This window comes from Entelurus aequoreus, linkage group LG12 (genome assembly GCF_033978785.1).
Source record: "Entelurus aequoreus isolate RoL-2023_Sb linkage group LG12, RoL_Eaeq_v1.1, whole genome shotgun sequence".
Classification (NCBI taxonomy): domain Eukaryota; kingdom Metazoa; phylum Chordata; class Actinopteri; order Syngnathiformes; family Syngnathidae; genus Entelurus; species Entelurus aequoreus.
In genome coordinates, this window is record NC_084742.1 from 35,845,359 (window position 1) to 35,867,934 (window position 22,576).

Below are 22,576 nucleotides of genomic sequence, written 5' to 3' on the forward strand. Positions count from 1 at the left end.
ACTTACATTTAACCAAAATGTTATTTTCTTTGTGCTCGACAAAAGAAAAGTATTGAGAATGTCTCCATGTTAAGAAACTCGACTTCTGGCTTCACCATGATGTCTTGTTAGTAGTTAGTTGTTATGAGAGTAGCGTATGTGTGTGTGTGTGGCCCTTTAAGATATGACCGCATGTGAGGTGAGTGACGTCAGTGAGTGAGTGGGCGAGAGAGGTGAGGGACCGGCGACAGTGAGTGCGTACAGGTGCTATAGCTTGGTGGATGCTGCGTCCAATAAAGTCACAAAGTTGCAACAAACCGCCGGCCTCGTCATTCACCCTCAGCTGTAAAGACCCACTTCCGGGTAAAGTGAAGGTTGTTAGCCCCGAAGTACATAAGCCCTGGAGGAACGTCTCCCTGCGCCCCTCAACTACGGTCTGGGAGCCCCCCCACCCACACAAAGCACGCCTCTTCTTTTCCTTGTGACACAGAAGGAAGACACCGCAGCGCTGCAATAAAACACACTCAGATCTTCTGTTTGTAGCCGATACTACATAAAAAATAACGTAAAATAACGCAGTAACGCATCATGTAGTAACGGTAACTGAGTTACTGAATATAAAAAATAACGTGTTAGATTACTAGTTACCGCCGAAACTAACGGCGTTACAGTAACTTGTAACGCGTTAGTCCCAACACTGATCGTAAATAAAAACAGAATACGATGATTTTCAAATCCTTTTCAACATATATTCAAGGACAAGATATTTAATGTTCGAACTGAGAAACGTAATTTTTTTTTGCAAGTAATCATTAACTTAGAATTTAATGGCTGCAACACATTGCAAAAAAGTTGGCACAGAGGCATTTTTACCACTGTGTTACATGGCCTTTCCTTTTAACAACACTCACCTGTTCCCAATGAGCCTAGCCTGTTCACCAGTGGGATGTTCCAAATAAGTGTTTTGTGAGCATTCCTCAACTTTCTCAATCTTTTTTGTCACGTGTGCCAGCTTTTTGAAACATGTTGCAGGCATCAAATTCCAAATGAGGTAATATTTGCAAAAAAATAACGTTTTCCAGTTCGAACGTTAAGTATCTTGTCTTTGCAGTCTATTCAATTGAATATAGATTGAAAAAGATTTGAATACAATGATATAAGGGAATAAGCGGTAGAAAATGGATGGATGGATGGATGGATGGATATAAATCATTGTATTCTGTTTTTATTTACGATTTACACAATGTGCCAACTTCACTGGTTTTGGGTTTTGTACATCAGGCAGTTTTCTACAGCCACAGATGTCCAAGTGCTAATTGAAAACCACCATAGGAGACATAGCCGTTTATTGGAGCATTTATGGTGTGTATTATTTTATATTGTATGAGATGTGCATTTGTATGCAAGTTAAATCCTGTTGAATCTGAATCTAAACCAGATTAAAAATATTTATTGAAAAGTCTAATCAACAAAAAACACCAAGTTATTTACTTAACATCACCACTTGGCTATGTTGTGAAATGCCGTGTTTATAAAACCATTAAAAAAGAAACATGGTTTGCTTCCTGATGTTTGGACTTTGTTTCTCTCTCAAAAAGAAAAAAAAAAGAAGAGGTGAAAGGTCAGAGTACCGTATCTGGCGTCATGTCGCTTCCTGCTTTGGTTCAGCTTGAGCACGTTGAGGAAGACCTCGCTGGTCAGGCTGCCCTCGCCGCCACTCCCGTCAGGGGGGAAGAGGGGCGAAGGGATCTCCAGCGGTGACAGACTCCCGCTGGAGGCGCCCACTGAGTCCAGAGAGGCTCCCGTGTCCCGGCGGCCCCCCGACTCGCTGCTAGTCTCCGTCACGTGACTGCCGCTGGAAGCACAGGAGTAGTGCAGCGGGGGCGTGCACAAGCAGCAAGATTTGTTTTATTTTTATTGGCTACCTGAGTTTGCGGCGAAGAAGATAGTCGATGATGTCGGGGTCGGTCTGGATAAGACTCATCAGGACTTCCTGTTGCAGCTCAGCCGAAACCTAAACGACACAAGCAGCAGCTCTTATTTTGAAAATCCTCAGAGCTGATCTGGATTGTGGTCACCAGTGAAGCGTGAGACGCACCATGAAGAGCCTCCTGTAGTTCTGGACCAGCACCAGCGTGACGTTGATGATGGCCGTGCTGTCCTCGATGTCCATGGCGTGCAGGCCCGCGTCTCCTCCTCTTTCCTTCTGCAGCAAGTTGGGCCCGAAGATGACGGCAAGGTTGGCGGCGGTCATCTTGTTGCCGGGGATCTGGGCGGGGGTAAGCGTAAGAGATGGAAGGATGGTGGAATCCCAAGCGATGGCCTACCTCCTCGTTGTTGGTGTCCACGCTGTCCTGCGCGAAGCTCTGCACGGTGTGCAGCAAGGTGAGGAGGCGCAGGAGCGTGTCGCAGTTGCATGGAGGCAGCAGGTAGAGGAGGTGCTGCAAGAACTGCAGCTGCTCTGCTCCTCGGAGAACTGAACCAAGACAAGCAGAACTTAAGTTCTGGTGCTGGGCTCCTTTTTAAAGGTTCTCTATCATGCAACTTTTTATTGATGTTCTAACTCTACAGTAAAACCTCAATTCACGAACCCTTCATTGTACAAACTTTTCGGCCATTGTGTGCCTGCAGCGCAGCCATTTTGTGCCTGGCAACACAAATCCCTTGTGGCCGGGCTAATCGCTCTATAGAGCAGTTATCAATTCTTATCAATCTTATCTTATCAATTCCAATTACTAACAGTAAGTGATTGTTTTATTATGTTCATAGTTTGTATATCTTGTTTAGCACTTAGCAATACTGCTACTCGCGGGGTCTAAAACTTGTAGATCATCCTCTGTATATTCAGGCTCAAAAATATAAGGTTCTGTATCTATCATTTGTCCCAAAGTAATTATTGTTGGCTCTCATGAAGTCTACCATAATTAGTAATATTTGTTTTTGTTGAAGAAAAAAGCAAACGTTTTGAAGCGTTTGTGAAATTAATGCGCCAACATATACTTAGAATGATCAACATATGTAAATATTAAATGTTATTATGAATGTGCCTGTTACTACATTACATTTATACTCACAGATTGTATACAAAACGCTGATGGAGGTTTTATTGGCGGAATAGATCCTCATTATCTCCATTGTTAGCTGACCTTTGTTTGCATTTCATTACGAGTTAGGATGCATAAAAAAAGAAAAACATGTGTGCTTGTCTCACATAAGAATTATGAATGAGAGGTAAAAAATCATTTAAAAAAGTGCAGCTCCTCTTGAAAGGAGTTCTGTGAATTAAAAAAGTGAGTGCACCGCAGGGCTAGTGACTGTGTGTGTGCATGTCGGCAGGGTGGCTAGATACAAGGGCAGCTCAGCTAGTTGGTGTTTTGACTTTATCTCATAAATTGAAACATAATCCATCACCCTTTATGTTTTTTGATATACAGCACTGGAAAATGCCTTATATTGTGTTGAAAGTGTACAAATGTTTACTAAAATATGGACTTTGATCAGCCTTTATCGAGGTTGCAACCCATTATTCATGTTTACATTGTTTCTTAGGGAGACATTTTCTTCAATGTACTGTTTTTTCCGGACTGTAAGCCGCTACTTTTTCCCCATGCTTTAAGCCCTGCGGCTTATACAAAGGTGCGGCTAATATATGGCATTTTCTTTGCAAACGCTTAAATTCTGGAAGGGATTAGGCAAAGAAATCAAACAATGTACTGAAATGATCCACTTTAAGAAACTGTTCAAACTAAAATTTTTTTTATAAAGTACAAATAAGAAGAATCCTTATTAAAAAGGAGAAAATTTCATTCAAGACATCAATGACTTTTCCGTTTTGTCTGATCAGCCGTTTTACTACCTTTTGGAAACAATTTAAGTATGTAAATAAACATTTACAAAATATTTCTGTATAAATATCTAATTTCTCAACATATATATATCTGCGGTTAATAGTCCGATGCGGCTAATATATGACAAAATATTTTTTTTTCCTGAATTTAGATGGTGCGGTTTATAGTCCAAAAAAATACGGTACACATTTTTATTTATTTACGAACCCTGTCCAAGAACAAATTAAGTTCGCAAATGGAGGTTCCACTGTAATATGAGTCCCCAGAGCCTGTTTATGAGACGTATTTTAAATGGTTGAAATAATTAATATAGGACCTTTAATGCACCCAAACCCAAAAAGGAGCCCTGTTATTATCGTGTGTGCATACGGTTAGCGTGCAGGAAGGCGGGGTACAGCTCTCTGCTGAGCAGAGGGTCCGGCATGTCCCTCAAGAATTCTTTGAGCAAGGCTGCCACGTCGTGCACGCTTTGCTCCTCCTCCAGCTGCACGTCCACGCCAACGTCAAAGTCCTCCCTCAACTGCAAAACAGGATCTCTCACATCATCGGGCGGAAGCTCTGCCAGGAAGCAGCTCTTGTAATACAACAGGAAGTGAGCTCACCTGCCGCACTCTTTTCTTGGAGCTGCCCACTCGGAAGATGCCCACCGTCTGGAGACCTGAGTGGACATTTGGAGTGTGGGTCAAGTGTGGGGTCAAGAGACTCTTAAGACGTACTCCCATCATGCTTGGCTTGTGCTCACATTCAGCATTTATCTCATGACTTTTACTGCAAACTCACTGACTTTTGCTCCTATTTTGAGCAAGGTTACTAATTTTTGTGCTGTCATTAATGACGTAAAAAGGACACAAACTAATTATTGGGTGAGCATAATGTAGTTTATGACTTTTTTAATTATTTGGAGTTTTAGTACAGTGGAACCTCGACTTACTAACACCTCCATTTGCGTCCAATATCCCTCTGTGTGAGAACCATGTCTCGGCGTATGAACGCTACATTCATTCATTCATTCATTTTGCATCTTACTTGAAGTCAAGCGGCACTTCTAATGTGTTTATTTCCTTCGATGTGTTTATTTCCACCATTGTTGTAGAAACACTTTAAATCAGGGGTCTCAAACTCAATTTACCTGGGGGCCACTGGATGCAGAAACTGGGTGAGGCTGGGCCGCAAGAAAATATTTCTTAAAAAAAATCTTAACATGCACTTTTTAATGAATTCACCTTCTTTGAATGGCTTTCCCGCCCTAGCATCCATCTCACTCACCATGTAGCTAGCTTTGACTGCTGCATCGCTCTTTTCGCTTGCTTTCTTGACGAAATCTTGTTGCGTCAGTAGAGTGGTTTTAAAATTTGCAACATGGTTCACTCTCTCATCTCCCTGGTATTTTGCATACTACTCAGCATGTCTAGTTGTATAATGACGTTTCAAATCGTATTCCTTATGCACCACAACTTTCTCTGTATCAACTACAGAAAAGAGCTATAAGGATTATTCATAAAGTAGATTACTTAGAACACACTAACATATTATTTATTCATTCTGGTTTATTGAAATTACAGGAGCTAGTAAAGTTACAGACATTATGTGTCATGTTTAAGGCTAAAAGTAAAACATTACCAGCAAATTTACAAAAAATGTTTGTCATCACTTCTGAGAACGAAGAGCATAGAAGAAAAGGTCATTTCCAACATCAGTATTCAAGGACAACTTTAAAACAAATGTGCATATCAGTGGTGGGGGTTAAACTATGGAATTCTCTTTACAATGAGATAAAAGATTGTAAAAATATATTCCAATTGAAAAAACTATATAAAGACAGAACAATAAGATCATATGGACAGCCATAAGTGTTTACATTTTGCTTTATATTTATTATTTTACTTATTTTTTGCCTGGTTTTGTATTTGTTTTGTATCATCCCGTAAGGTGTATATTACTTCTTTTGTTTTTTTTGTTCGGTTTGTACATCATGAAGTTTTGCACTTCTTGTGTTTTTTTGTTTGTTTTCGTTATATATTATATATGACATGTATGGCTGTTCCTCAAGTATGTCTTGCAATAACTTACATGTGACTGCAGGAGCCTCATACAACATGTGTCTGGGCAGGCACGCTGTTAGCATGGAGAAAAAGATGATGCGGTGACAGTTTCTAGAGGACACCATAGGCAGTGTCATAACGGCACGCCCTCGATATTGTCGAGACCATTTACCACACCGTGATTGGTAGATTCCCTCAGCTCCGCACACAACGCTGTCAAGCGCCATTCATTTAAAACTCGCGGGCCGCACTAACATTAAACTTTCATATTAAGGTGGGGGCCGCAAAATAACGTCTCGCGGGCCGCAATTGGCCCGCGGGCCGCGTGTTTGAGACCCCTGCTTTAAATGCTTCCAAACTCTCACAGTCTTGCTGGATAGCTTCGGGTTGCCAGACAACCACCAACTCAGATAGCAAAATATAACTGGACCGAATGTGCTTCAAAATCCAGTGTGGATCCGTTTTTTACCCATCTAGTGTCTTTTTGCACCTCGGCATTGATCTGATACGGACTCATTTGCCAGATCTGAAACAGCTTTGGGCCAAAATCTGGTCCAAAGCAGCAGGAAAAAAGGTCACATACGGCCCAAATACGTTACCCAAATATTACATTGGGACCAGCTTTGGACCAAATGTGGTCCAAAGTTATGACCAAAACTTTTTTTTAGCATTGATTTGCATCATATTTTAATGTGTCTACAAAGAAAATAAAGTTTTTCTAGTTAAAGTAATTACGACAATACTTTTAAAAAGAAAAAAGCTATTTATTGATGGTAACAAAATGCAGCATTACATTGCAAACAATTAGCAGCACATTGTTGTACAAAACATGTACCGTATTTTTCGGAGTATAAGTCGCTCCGGAGTATAAGGTGCTCCGGAGTATAAATCGCACCGGCCGAAAATGCATAATAAAGAAGGAAAAAAACATATATACGTCGCACTGGAGTATAAGTCGCATTTTTGGGGGAAATTTATTTGATAAAACCCAACACCAAGAATAGACATTTGAAAGGCAATTTAAAACAAATAAAGAATAGTGAACAACAGGCTGAATAAGTGTACGTTATATGAGGCATAAATAACCAACTGAGAACGTGCCTGGTATGTTAACGTAACATATTATGGTAAGAGTCATTCAAATAACTATAACATATAGAACATGCTATACGTTTACCAAACAATCTGTCACTCCTAATCGCTAAATCCCATAAAATCTTATACGTCTAGTCTCTTACGTGAATGAGCTAAATAATATTATTTGATATTCTACGGTAATGTGTTAATAATTTCACAAATAAGTCGCTCCTGAGTATAAGTCGCACCCCTGGCCAAACTATGAAAAAAACTGCGACTTATAGTCCGAAAAATACGGTAAACATCATATCTAACATGTAAACATCATATCTAATACAACACAAGACATCCATTAGAATTATTCAAGTTTAAACAGTAAACATCACTATTCAAGTAGTGTTTGTTTATATTTCTTTATATATTCAGTATAATTATGTTCTTCTGAACATGGTTTGGGAAATAGATTGCAAAAATAAACAGTCATCGAACAAAATCAAAATAAATAAATATGATAAATAAAAATCTACATAAAAAAATGACCTTCAACAATAAAATCACAGAACAATACACATGTCCCTTTGGAGCGTTTATTTAAGTATTTCATGAATTTATATTATCTGTAAAACTCAGCCTCAAAGTGAGTGGGCGGGTCCTAACACCTGATTGGTTACACTTGTCTGTGGAACTTTGACCAGAGAAGCGGAGGAGTACTGGTCCATGTCTTGGTCTGAAAATGCAGGAATTGACTCAACTCTTCAATAAATTCCTCTCCTCTCGATCAGCAGGTCTTTTTTCCTACATTTTGAACCCTGCGGCTTATAAAACGGAGCGGCCAATTCATGGATCCTTTTGTTTTGCTAATGTCCATAATGTTTTGTGTTCAATAGTTTGCATTAAACCCAAGCAGAGGCCTGAAATATTGTGTTATTAGTTTGTGCTACGACGCCATTTATTGTATGAGTTTGCTCCCTGCAGGTATCGCGGGTTGAAAATGTACTTCCTGTTTTGATGCCGTAAACTGGAAATAAGCGTCCATAGTTTTTGCTCAAAAGGATTCTTCATCTATCATTCTAAGCAACGTTTGTAAGTTTCACAGTTTAACTAAAACAATTCTTATTTTTTAAACAGTCCCATGCGTGATGTCTGTAAGAGTGTTTTCATACGCGCAGGTTAAAAATGTACTTTCGGTTTTCATGCTGTAAACTGGAAACAATTGTCCATATCATTTTTGCTCAAAAAGAATATCCTGCATTTATCAATCCAAGCCACGTTTGTAAGTTTCACAGTTTAACTAAAACAATTCATACTTAATAAACCGTCCCATGTGTGAAGTCTGTATGAGTGCTTTCATGCATATTTGTACATGGTATCGTAATGTAATGAAGCTTGCGTCGTTAGCATTAGCTAATGTGCTAACATGTTTACGAGTGTCTGTGTTAGTACTATTAACTTACAATGGCATTCTTTTTTTTCTTTTTTCAGTTTCACAAATTCGCCAAAATGTCACCGTGGCATTATTGAGTCTGATTAGCTGATTGGAAAACTAGCTTCCACAGCTAGTGGGTCCATCAGGATGACTTCTGTTTTGTTAGGCCAGCTGTTTTGCTGCCGTGATGTAAGGGGTTTACGATTAGATATGTCATTGGGGCCCGAAATCATGCTTCTGGCAGACCCAGGATAGCTGAGTGGTTAAAGCAGCTGGCTCCCAATGAAAGGGGACTGGGTTCAAATCCCAGTCAGATCAAGTTGTAACTAGGAGAACTCCAGCCAGAGGAGTTAGTGTTTCATATCATAGTTTAGTGTGACAGGTTCTCAATTAAATTTGTCATTGGGGCCCGAAATCTGGGCTCAAGAAGACCCAAGATGGCTGAGTGGTAAACACCAATGACTGTTAACCAAGGGGTACTGGGTACGAATCCTGGTCAGGTTACAACGCTCCTGTCAAAAGAGTCAGTGTTTTGTTTCACCTCCATTTTAGTTTACCGAGACAGGGCCACGATTAAATATGTCATTGGGGCCCGAAAACTAAATTCAGACAGACCAAGGATAGCTGAGTGGTTAAACAACTAGCTCCCAATCAAAGAGTACAGGGTTCAAATCCCAGTCAGGTCCATTGGTAACTATGAAATCTCCATCGGCAAGAGTAAATGTTTTATATCATAGTTTACTGAGACAGGTTCGCAATTAAATATGTCATTGGGGCCCGAAATCTGACCCCTAAGAAGACTAAGGATAGCTGAGTGGGTAAAGCATCTAGCGCCCAATCAAAGGGGACTGGGTTCAAATCCCAGTCAGGTTGTTCTGTAACTAGGAAAGCTCCAGCAGGAGGAGTTAAAGTTTTATATCATAGTTTACTGAGCCTCGTTCTCAATTAAATATGTCATTGGGGCCCGAAATCTTGTCTCAAGAAGACCTGAGAATAGCTGAATGGTTAAACAGCTAGTTCCCGATCAAAGGGTACTGGGTTCAATCCCAGTCAGGGTTGGTGGGCTTGCCAAGCCAAAGTATGCAGGAGTGGGCAGGCCGGACGATGGGGGTGTTTCACCTCCCCCACAAAGAGTAAAGCTAAGTGGTAGCTGTTAATTAACTTATAGTTAAAAAGGTAAGTATGGGTAATAATAACGAATAGTCTATAGTCCAAAAGTCAAGGGTAACCTCGGGGGTTAGCTCCTCCTGTGTGCCGAGGCTAAAGTTGGTAAGTGTACCATCAGTAATTCCTAGGCTGGGATGGGTGAGAATAGGAACATGAATATTAATCATTGTGAGTGTTGACCAATCAGCTCTCCTCGGTGTAGACTAATTGCAATTGGATAATTAAAAAAAAAAAGAAGATTTGAATTGGAAATAAAACCGAAAAAAATAATTGGTAAACATACACTCACGCAACATTGGAATTGTGAGATAATAAAAAAACATTTTTTTATTAACCTTTTTATTATCCTCTCGGGCCGTGCCGTAGCGGGGGAACTTGGCTGCAGTTCACTTGCTACTGACGAGCCACAAGCGAGCAGAAATGGACAAAGAAAGTCTAACTTATTGAAATATCAGGTTCAAAGCCATGGTTAGTTGTTCCCTCGACAAAAAAGGACTATTTTTCGCCGTGAGAAGAGGCGACATCCCTGCAGTAAACGCCTGCTGCGCATGTCGTTCAGAGGTGGGTGGTGCTTCCCTTCAGTGTTCAGATTACGGTTAAGGTGCAGTGATAACATAACATTTAGATTGTTAGTGTGACAGATTTTGTAAGTAAGATGACATAACAGCTCAACAGAAATGAAAGACAGTCGGCAGGATGTCGAAAGGAAATGTTGTTATTGCACAGTCGATCAGACATTAAAACATGTCAAGACACTTTCTCAAACCAATCACACACTTGCCTGGCTTGAAAATAAAAGCACTACACTATACTTCTGGTTTAACTACATTTAGGGTTTCTCCTTAATGTACAGCTTCATATTAGCCACCACACCTAGAAAAATAAAGTAATATAATGTATTGTAGCGTCCAGGAGAATACAAACAAAGACTGACGCTTTTTTTTTTTTTTTTTTTTAGCTTTTATGGTTAATCTTATGCTAACAACGGGCCCAATTCCAACAAGTATTTCCTCCGTGCACACACATCTGCCTCCGTGTGACGTCAAGCTCTTTGCAACTCGATTTTCGTCACGGACATGGCGCAACAGAATCTAAACAGAGTCTCTAAACACGAGTACAGTCTCCAATAACACCAAAAATAAATTGCCAATCGTTTTTAATACAGAAAAAGTGACTGAAAGGATTGCAGAAATCTCTTCAAATAAAAACAATTCTCAACAAAAGTACATTGTACAATAAGCAGCAACAATTTAAAAATAGAACTAAACAATATTATGTAAGAAAAATATCTATGTTAATAGTATACTTAACAGATTTGTTTTAAATGTATATTCATATTTGTTTTGCCTTTTTAAAGAATAATTGCATGATAGCAAATCATACGATAATGTATTGACCACGCCCCTAACCACCGCCACAGGTATTTGGGAAATTTAGGAGAAACCCTGACATTAACAAAATAAAAATGTCTTACATTACGATCGTGCTTTGTCAGCAATGTTTTGTCATGTTATTCTGTGATATTTGCACCTAAAGAATATGGTGGCGGGTGGATTTTTCTGCTTGGCTGAAATATTGTGTAAATTCTTTTATAACATGTTCTGGTCGAAACCTCAATTACAGAATGAATAGCAGGCTCAATATTAGAGGTGGGGGAAAATACATTTTTAGACATGGACATGGACGATTATAAAATCGATTAGTAAACCTCAACCTCAACAATCGATAATCGATTTATTTATTGTAAATAAAGTAATGCAGACAGTTCTAAAATTTGGTTGACTCCACTTCACCGAGAGATCCGACCAGCTCCTTTATTCTAGGGCACTTATGTTCCAGTTCTGCGGACATTTCTATTACTTTAATAAATTTAATGGGGGTTAATTTAACTGTTTCTTAATACAAATGCGCTGTTTTGAAAGTTTCATGCGATAAACTCTCATCTAGTGAAACGAAAAGAAATGTAAAACTGCATCAACATACATACAATAATCGATTTTTTATCGAATCGTAGCTCCTGATTCGCAATCGTAATCGAATCGTGAGTTGGCCAAAGATTCCCACCTCTACTCAATATTAAATTTTATTAATCAATAAAGAAGTTTGGGCTTCCCTACTTAGGCTGCTGCCCCCGAGAACCGACCTCGGATAAGCGGAAGAAGATGGATGGATGGATGGATGAATAGAGAAGGTTAAAATATTGTCATGCAGCAATATGAAGACAACTAACTTGTACAACATGTAATGTACAGAATATCAGAAGCATTTATTCAGGTAGAAATATCACAGATTACAGCTGGGATAGCGCCCCCCGAAAATGATCTGTCTACAGCAGCGGTCCCCAACCACAGGGCCGTGGCCCGGTACTGGTCTGTGGACCGATTGGTACCGGGCCGCACAAGAAAAAAAAAAAGAAAAAGAAAAAATAATGTTTTTACATTTTTTATTTATTTTATTAAATCAACATAAAAAACACAATATATACATTATATATCAATATAGATCAATACAGTCTGCAGGGATACAGTCCGTAAGCACACGATTGTATTTCTTTATGACAAAAAAAAACAAGAAAAAAACAGCTAAGCGGTCCGTGAGACAAATTTTCAAGCGTTGACCGGTCCGCAGCCACAAAAAGGTTGGGGACCACTGGTCTAGGGTACACTTATTAATGATGAAAAATTATACCTATCCTCGATCAATTTTGAGTTAACTATGAACAAAATGCAATTAATTGCGATTAAATATTTTAATTGTTTGACAGCCCTAATATACATACACACACACATATATATATATAGCTGAGGTTATAGTGGTTTATCCGTTCAACAGTGCTCAATACCGGAGTAGAGCGGAATATTCCTTAGGTCAGGGATGAATGGGGAACCCTGCTGCACTATACAAACCTTTTGGTTTGCGAACCACGTTCAAGAACCAATTGAGCTCGTAAATCGAGGTTTCACTGTAATCATTACAGTTGTTCTATGACTCTGCTTTTTTTCAACTATGCCGTGCCCTGACCAGTCAAACCAAAGGAGGGCACATGCACCAAACTTACTGGTCAGAATGTGGCGAGCTGCATGCCTTACCGTGGGCTTCGATGTGGCGACAACAGCGCTCCAGAACCCGCGGAACTTGCCGGTAGATGGGGTTGAGGCTCAGCTTGCTTTGGCTTCTCCCCTCGGATGAGCTGCCGCTCTTCTTCAGCTCCAGCTCGGCCGGATGGGAAAGCTGCAGTGCCTCCAGCAGGCGAGACTGACTGTCCACAAGGTCTGAGATGGAGTCCACAGACAGGCCGCCCTGCGTGGGAACAGAATGGTGGATATATTGTTCAGTGTTGCATTCTGGGATGCATCCCGTTGCAGGTTTTACCCGTCTCTGTCCTCGCCCGCTATTGTCCAAAAGTGGCTTATTCTGCTTTTCCTCAAATGGTGGCGCCGGGGCCACAGAGTTGGCAGGCGCAGGACCACCCGAAAGCGAGGACGAGCCGCCCAGCGTCTTGTTGCTGTTAAAGAACAGCCTCTTTTCGGCCCTGAAGCGCAGAATGCTAGATTCTAGCTCCAAGCAGTCCCGCCGGCTCTCCTTTAGGGCGTCCTGATGCCGCTTGAAGGCACGGTCGTTGGCGATGGCCTGCGAGAGGGGGATGCCAAACGCCTTGGGGGCGGACTCTGGTGGAAAAGAGGACAAAACAAGATTTACAGTTGTGAATGGTGACAAATTGCAAATAATGGAGGCACCTATTAAAAAAATCCCTACAATTATATTCCTGATACAATAAACTAGAGGTGTAAAACTCGAGTCCATGGGGCCAGATCTGGCACGCCACATAATTCTATTTGCAAAAGCCTGGAAATAATGTGCGTCAATAAAGTACTTAATCTTTCTTACAAAATGTATGTTTATTCAATTTTGACAGAAAAAAAACAGACTTCTCCCTTCACTATAATTCCTATTTTATATAATCCTGAGAACTAGCATTTTCTGCATTTGATTTTTGTCTACTTTGTCTGAGTTACTCAATTCAGAAAAAAATGACCATGTCCATACAACAAAAGCGCTCTTCTGTTTCTAAGGACCTATATCTAAGATCCTCTATACTGGTGGTTCTCCAACTTTTTTTCACCAAGCACCACCTCAGAAAACACTTGGCTCTCTGAGTACCGCCATAATGACCAACATTAAAATACAGTAGCGAAGTAGGCTTAAGTATTCATTAAAACCAAGGCAAAGGTTTTATTTAATATTTTTGGCCACTGTAACATTAAACAGTAACACTGTGTTTGAATAAATGAAAATAAAACACTTTACTTAATGATGAAATAAAATGAATTGCACATAATTAAGTGATTATTTGGTGTACCACTAGATGGAGTCTGTGTACCACATTTTGAGAATCACTGCTCTATATGACAAAGCTCTATTTTTTTTTTTTAAGAATCCACAGCAAATATGTTAGTCTTTTCCAAGTTTTTTTTAAACTGAACTTGGGGGCTGGTCTGGTGTCATTCCAGATTTGGCTCTTGGGCCACGAGTTGGAGCCTTTTTCAGCCACCAGAGTGCACTGACAGGCTTTGTTGTCATGCCACATAGAAAGATGTCATCCACTAATGTACTCGGCGGCCTCGTTATAAAGATCGCTAAGCTCCTCGCTGACGCACGCTGCCTGACTTTTGGACATGTTTTCTGGCATCTGATGACGGCGCTTTAGCATTTTAGCAGCTCATGTTCTTGGTGAGCCGCTTGTTTACATTGGTCTTTAACAACAGTGTTAAAAGCAATTCCTTTGTGGGGGACAACATGGTCCAACATGAAGATCAATGATATTGTGATGAGGCGAAGTAATAAAAAGACCTGTGGTGGAGACAAGTTGAAATTTGCAAGCGGCAAACTTTATCCTTTGTTAGCCTTTTTTTTTTTACTGGCTTTTTATTCATATTTTACTTAATTCTATATTATCTGTTATTTTGGTTTCTATTGTAAAAGACAAAGCAGGCAAGATAGATAGCAAAGATGAATATCGCCCTATAGTTCTGGCAAGTATTCAAGCTAAGGTGCTGCAAAAAGCATTTTTAATAGACTGGAGAAATTCAGTTTGGCTTCATATCTAAACTTGCCACAGATATGTGCATTTTGGCATTGCATGAGACATAATAAGGCAAAATACCACAGTTTCTATGAGTTTAATTGATGCCTCAAAAGCGTTCGCAATCATGTTAAAGTTATTTAATAAGTTGCACAATAGAGGAACTCCAAAATATAATAATTTTAATGTTCATATTAGCTGATAATATTTTTATTTTCTTGTCTATTTTTTATTTTTAGCTTGATTTCTATTTAATTTGTGTAGGCCACGTTGTTTGCAATCTATGCCCTTTGCTGCTGTAAGTTTCCCCATTGTGGGATGAATAAAGAATTATCTTATCTTATATGGATGATTTATCTAAGTTGTTAAAAAAAATGTAGGCAATAAAGTACTATCATAAACCACCTGATTTAGTTATCTTCTGCCTATACAGTGCTGGTCTGCAGAAGATGTTAAGGTTGTGCTCTCACTCTTAGTATTGATTTGACTTTTACATGAATTAACATGCAAAACAAGAGGAATGTCATGATTGCCAAGAGTACACAGGATACCCAACTAACCTTCCGTGACTTCATACTGTCAGGCAACATCCTCAATGTCTGTAATGAAATCAAATACCTGAGACACTACAAAACTGCGGAACTAGCAGATGATAGAAACATTTACAGGCAGGTGATACAGTATGGAATATGCACACACCAATATGCTTGCTCGTAAGTTATACATGTGCTTAGTATGTGTCAAACGGCACTTTTTAAAGCCTTTTGTACCCCTATGTACTCCGCCTACTTGTGGCAGAAATTTTAAAAAGCAGTATGCGTAAACGCCAGGTGGCATTCAATGATGGCATGAGGATGCTGTCTAAACTGTCCCGCTGGATTAGTGCCAGTCAGATGTTTGTCAACACTGCTGTCCTCCGTAAGTGTAACCTCTTGTACTCCTGTATAGGTGTAGGCCAGGGGTGTCAAACTTGTTTTTATTGAGGGCCACATCGCAATTATGGCTGCACACTTTAAATGATGTGGCAGACCACGTGGCGGACAGACCACATTAACCCTCGAGTTGACTTAATTCAAAACTATGTTAAGTAAGCGACGAAAAATGGCCGCGCTCAAAAAAGTGTTATAAGTAAGTCAAATATTATTTTTTTAAACTTTCAACGCTATAAATTCTTGACTAGCTTCAGACCTTTCCATAGATATTAAGTTTGTATATACAGTGCAGGCCAAAAGTTTGGACACACCTTCTCATTCAATGCGTTTTCTTTATTTTCATGACTATTTACATTGTAGATTGTCACTGAAGGCATCAAAACTATGAATGAACACTTCACAGGTGTGCTTGAAGCTCATCGGGAGAATGCCAAGAGGGTGCAAAAAAGTAATCAGTGCAAAGGGTGGCGATTTTGAAGAAACTAAAATACAAAACATGTTTTTAGTTATTTCACCTTTTTTTACATAACTCCACATGTGTTCATTGATAGTTTTGATGCATTCAGTGACAATCTACAATGTTAATAGTTATGAAAATAAAGAAAACGAATTGCATGAGAAGGTGTGTCCAAACTTTTGGCCTGAACTGTATTTGTAGTGTTTTTTTATGTTTTATGCTCTTTTCGTAAAAAACCCCAACATTTTTTATGATGGGGAAAAACACAAAATATGCATAATTTCCAAAAACAAGGTGCAAAATGGAATACTTTAGATGAGGTAGTTACAGCCTTTAATAAGTCAATAACTTACAACAAGATTTATTTTGATGCATTATTATTTTTGGAACTATGATATATATCAAAGGCTCCTATCTATGAAAAATGGTCACGCTCAAAAAAGTGTTATAAGTAAATCATATATTATTATTTTTTAAACTTTCAACACTTTAAATTCTTCAACAGCTTTAGACATATCCATATATTTAAAGTTTGTATATATTTGTAATTTTGTTTTATGTTTTATGCTCTTTTTGTAAAATAACCCCAACATTTTTTACGATGGGAAAAACACAAAACATGCATAATTTACAAAAACGAGGTGCAAAGTGGAATACTTTAGATGAGGTAGTTACAGCCTTGAATAAGTCAATAACTTACAACAAGATTTATTTTGATGCATTATTATTTTTGGAACTATGATATATATCAAAGGCTCCTATCTACGAAAAATGGTCACGCTCCAAAAAGTGTTATAAGTAAGTCATATATTATTATTTTTTAAACTTTCAACACTTTAAATTCTTCAACAGCTTTAGACATATCCATATATTTAAAGTTTGTATATATTTGTAAATTTGTTTTATGTTTTATGCTCTTTTTGTAAAATAACCCCAACATTTTTTACGATGGGAAAAACACAAAACATGCATAATTTACAAAAACGAGGTGCAAAGTGGAATACTTTAGATGAGGTAGTTACAGCCTTTAATAAGTCAATAATTTACAAAAAAGACTGATTTTGATGCATTATTATTTTTGGAACTATGACAGTTTATTTCCAAAAACTCACAGTATCCCTCCTTAGCCGAAAAACGGTCAAGCTCTAAAGTCATATATTATTTTTCTTAAACTTTCAATGCTTTAAATCTTTCAGCAGCCTTAGACTCATCCATAAATATCAATTTTTTTAAAATTAGTTTTGCATGTTTTTTAATGTTTTAGGACATTCTTGCCCTTGTTTGGGACATAAGACACCACTGTCTTGTTGCAGCCTCTTGTGTTGTGTAGCTTCTCTGCATGACGCCGACGACAATGAGCGGGCGGAAATTTTGGTAAATTTATCCCGCAAACTTCAAACATTCCCTTCCGATCCGGGGACCGATACCGGACCGTAAAGAAACATTAGACTACCGCATTTTGTTAATAAATGTATATTACATCTCCTATGTTATGGTACATGAGACGATGCACATTAATGGACATATAAAATGCTAATGTGCCAGAATGTAGCCAAAGGCTAATTTTTCATTTTTTTGCTGTTTTTATCTGCCACACGTAGAGAGCCGATCTGTGAAAATAATGCATACATTAAACCGGTCCCTGGTGGAAAAAAGAATGGGGAACCCTGGGCTAGATAATCTGTGTGAGGAAACATGCTTTTTTCACCTGCAGGGTCGTCCCTTTTGATGTATAAGATAAAAATGAGCTTGCAGACTTGCAAAACTTTAGTGAATTTTACCCTGACACACACAAAATACCTTTTTTCACTGAGGGGAAATAAATAATAGTGTCAGTATTTTTGGTGGTTTGTTTTAATGTAAATAACGTTCATTACCTGATGGTGTAGTGGTGCCATTGCACTCTTACACACTGACAATCGACGCAAATAGTTTTCTAAAACCACATTTACACACCTCTCTATAGCAATAACAACCCACCACGATCATTATTTATTGTATTTAGGTCGTTTATTGACAGGTGTTTCAATTTGAATGAACAAGTGCAAAAACAGGCTATATGAAATTAATTATCGCATCAACTAGTGGTTGAGATGTGTAATTACACCCCAAACCATTTTTCCTTGTATTTCCAAGGACAAGCTTAGATCCATTCAGTATTCATGGTAAAGGCATTGTAACATATCAGGTTTTCAGTATACTGAAAAATATGTGTTACAATGGGAGTCAATTAGCGACCAAAATGGGGAAAAAATTTCCATACGTAGTCTCACACCACACACCCTTTGGATTCGTCACACTCCATTTCCCTTGGTTTATATATATTACTTTCTATTATTTATATATTGTGTGTATATATATATACATATATAAATAAATACATAGAGCTATATTTCCCCCTTGTGGTCTGTGCCGTCTCTACTCCCTCCTGCAAACGTAACAAAAACTTTGGAAAAAGTGCCATTATTATGCCATTTTAAAGAATAACTTGTTCAAAACTATGTAGCCAAATTTCAGCCCTCTAACCTTTGAATTTAACTTATTTGTGGAAGATGGGGAAAAAAATGCAGAAAATGACCGTTTTCGGTTAAAAGGTAATTCAAGGGTTAAATGATGTGGCGGACTAATTTATATGTCGTGGTGGACCATTGTAAATGATGTGGCAGACCACATTAAATGAAGTGGCTTGATGACCTCTTTGTTTTTAACCTTGGGCCATGTTTGGGGTGCCCCAATCCAATATTGATATCGGTCTGATATCAGCAAAAAAAATTATATTGGCTTGCATCTGCAATCTCCATAAAAGGTCTGATACAAGAAGTCCTGCAGCGCATTTACTACATCTAAATAAATATTTTCTAATAAGTGAAGTCATTTACAAAAGGTATAACATGGTAGGCTACTTAGAGATAATTTGGTACAAAACAGCTAAGCACATAAGCTAGACATATGTATCCTTAAAGGCCTACTGAAATGATTTTTTTTTATTTAAACGGGCATAGCAGATCCATTCTATGTGTCATACTTGATCATTTCGCGATATTGCCATATTTTTGCTGAAAGGATTTAGTATAGAACAACGACGATAAAGTTTGCAACTTTTGGTCTCTGATAAAAAAAAGCCTTGCCCCTACCGGAAGTAGCGTGACGTCACAGGAGGAAGGACTGCTCACATTTTCCTATTGATTTCAATTCAGCGAGAGAGATTCGGACCGAGAAAGCGACGATCACCCCATTAATTTGAGCGAGGATGAAAAATTTGTGGATGAGGAACGTGAAAGTGAAGGACTAGCGTGCAGTGCAGGACGTATCTTTTTTCGCTCTGACTGTAACTTAGGTACAAGGGTTCATTGGATTCCACACTCTCTCCTTTTTCTATTGTGGATCACGGATTTGTATTTTAAACCACCTCGGATACTATATCCTCTTGAAAATGAGAGTCAAGAACGCTAAATGGACATTTAAAGTGACTTTTATCTCCACGACAATACATCGGTGAAGCTCTTTAGCTACGGAGCTAACGTGATAGCATCGTGCTTAAATGCAGATAGAAACAAAATAAATAGACCCCTGACTGGAAGGATAGACAGAAAATCAACAATACTATTAAACCATGGACATGTAAATACACGGTTAATGCTTTCCAGGCTGGCGAAGCTTAACAATGCTGTTGCTAACGACGCCATTGAAGCTAACTTAGCTACGGGACCTCACAGAGCTATGCTAAAAACATTAGCGCTCCACCTACGCCAGCCAGCCCTCATCTGCTCATCAACACCCGTGCTCACCTGTGTTCCAGCGATCGATGGAGCGACGAAAGACTTCACCCGATCATAGATGCGGTCGGCGGCCCGGAGACGGAGGAAGTCAAGGTGAGGTCGGCGGCTAGCGCATCTGCTATCCATCTCAAAGTCCTCCTGGTTGTGTTGCTGTAGTCCGCCGCTAATACACCGATCCCACCTACAACTTTCTTCTTTGCAGTCTTCATTGTTCATTAAACAAATTGCAAAAGATTCACCAACACAGATGTCCAGAATACTGTGGAATTTTGAGATGAAAACAGAGCTTTTTGCATTGGATTCAATGGGGCCGAATACTTCCGTTTCAACGATTGACGTCACGCGCATACGTCATCATACATAAACGTTTTCAACCGGAAGTTTAGCGGGAAATTTAAAATTGCACTTTATAAGTTAACCCGGCCGAATTGGCATGTGTTGCAATGTTAAGATTTCATCATTGATATATAAACTATCAGACTGCATGGTCGGTAGTAGTGGGTTTCAGTAGGCCTTTAATTAAACAATATTGCGGTCTAAAACAGCACAATAATTGTCAATATAAACAATTATTGAACAGTTATAGTTACATAATACTCAAACATACAAAATGTCAAAGGCAGAAGCGTATTAGAAAGTATGCGGCGACAAACGTGTCCACATCATGTCCTTAATGTAATGAAATAATGAGGCCACTAGGTGTCGCCAAAACACAAATTTACACTCCACTTGTTCTCTGAGTAATTTCACTTCCACCTGACAATTTGTGAAGACGCATAATAAAAATGTCTGTGTTTCTCGCAGCTATTTGTCATTTAAGGAGGTTAGACCTGCACTCTACTCGGCATCACTCTAGTTTTATATATATTGCTTTTTTTCAATCATGTCGAGATGTCCCGTTTGCTGACATGTTGTCTGACACTTGATTGGACATCCTGAGGCAGGTAAGGTGGGAAAACAGTTCCTTTTTACTCCTGCTAAACGTAGATAATTAGCTTCAACTGGGCAATCACGGTGGTCCCTGTCTAGCGCAGGATGTCATCACTTTGTAACACCAAAATTAGACATTTTCATTTTTACTTTGGTGTGACCTCTCTTGGATCGCCGATGGATCCATACCAAGCTAATTCACAAGTCGCCATGGCGTCTGCTGGAGGCCAGCGGGAGCGTGGCCAGGTCCCGATGTTCTGTGTTTTTGATTATCTGTCTGCTAAGTCTGCGTGGCCTGGATTTAAAGACCTGCACCGACACACTGTGCTAATCAGCTGAGCGTCTGAGGGAAGACTATGAAGAAAATAAGACTGTAACGGAGGGGGGAAACATGCTGCTGCTGTTGTTATTTATATACCTTATCACACAGCTCTCCCCGTGTTGCAGCTGTATGAAAATAACAACAAATAAGGCACATTTAGAAGAGAAAGCAGGCAATAGACTATAAAATCCAATAAAAAGCGAGCCAACAGAACAACTAAAGACTGAGACACTCAGCAAAACAAAAGCTGCGTTTCAAATTTCACAGGACCGTACACCATGCACACTTTAATAAGTATACTATGTGTTCACACTGTGTTCTACTTCCTGAGGGCACACATTTTGACAAAAAAATGCTATCCCAAATCCATACCGGACGATCACAAAATTTACCCGCTTGTTCTTGTAAATGTGTATTACAACCAACCGAGTTAATCCTTCCTTTTAAACTTCATACGGTGATGATCGAGGGGAGTTAGGATCCATGACTCACCATCTGGTATGTGTTCAGTGCAACACACTGCATGTTGCCGCTGAGACACGGCCATGAAGCTAAATAGAGCGGCGGCATTGCCAGATCTACGATAATTATCCTACATTTGCGCGATAATTTCACCCCCTGCAAGATGACTAGTTAAAAAAATGCCACATCGTACGATATTTTGACCCTTTTAATACATGGATAAGGTATACAGGGTACATCCTGCATTGTATGTTGTACCATGTCTCGCGCAATGAGACATACAGTCGAGGTCAAAAGTTTACATACACTTGTGAAGAACATAATGTCATGGCTGTCTTGAGTTTCCAATCATTTCTACAACTCTTATTTTTTTGTGATAGAGTGATTGGAGCACATACAGGTACTTGTTTGTCACAAAAAACATTCATGAAGCTTGGTTCTTTTATGAATTTATTATGGGTCAACTGAAAATGTGACCAAGTCAATGAATCGTTTTTTCAGATCTGAGCTCAGTTCTTTTGACTTTCCCATTGTCGCGTTTGTAACCGAGTCTAATGACTGCATCACATGAGTCCTATTTAAATGGGCTCAGCGAAGTCAACAGGTGTCGTCAATCATAATCACTCACATGAAGTTAAGAGGCCATGCCATGAAGCTAATTTTGGAACCAAAATTGATCATGTACGTATGTCGCTGAACTTTTGACCCAGCATATTTGGTCACATTTTCAGTAGACCCATAATAAATTCATAAAATAATCACACTTTATAAATGTTTTTTGTGACAAACAAGTATGTGCTCCAATCACTCTATAACAAAAAAATAAGAGTTGTAGAAATTATTGGAAACTCAACACAGCCATGACATTATGTTCTTTACAAGTGTATGTAAACTTTTGACCCCGACTGTGGGTGATGTCTGCATACACGCACTTTACGAACGTACACAGTAGACAATGGTACCTCAGCTTTTGAGTGCCACAGCTCACAAGTTGTTTGGGATAAGAGCTGTCTCTCGACTAATTGTTATGCTTTCAAATTCAGGTTGTGAGCCTCCCCATCGTTGCGGTGAA

General features: G+C 39.1%; 1 protein-coding gene across 2 annotated transcripts in view; it reads right to left on the minus strand.

Annotated features, from left to right (window-relative positions):
* The window catches only part of arhgap36 (Rho GTPase activating protein 36), a 59,256-nt gene that overhangs the window by 1,570 nt on the left and 35,110 nt on the right, over nucleotides 1-22,576 (minus strand). For both annotated transcript variants that reach the window (XM_062065874.1, XM_062065875.1), the window contains exons 4-11: nucleotides 12,912-13,207; nucleotides 12,629-12,839; nucleotides 4,430-4,485; nucleotides 4,197-4,347; nucleotides 2,307-2,455; nucleotides 2,078-2,248; nucleotides 1,905-1,993; nucleotides 1,611-1,834 (exon numbers count right to left, since the gene is read on the minus strand). In XM_062065874.1, the coding sequence (XP_061921858.1) occupies nucleotides 1,611-1,834; nucleotides 1,905-1,993; nucleotides 2,078-2,248; nucleotides 2,307-2,455; nucleotides 4,197-4,347; nucleotides 4,430-4,485; nucleotides 12,629-12,839; nucleotides 12,912-13,207 (1,347 nt within the window). The remainder of the gene's footprint in view (nucleotides 1-1,610; nucleotides 1,835-1,904; nucleotides 1,994-2,077; nucleotides 2,249-2,306; nucleotides 2,456-4,196; nucleotides 4,348-4,429; nucleotides 4,486-12,628; nucleotides 12,840-12,911; nucleotides 13,208-22,576) is intronic.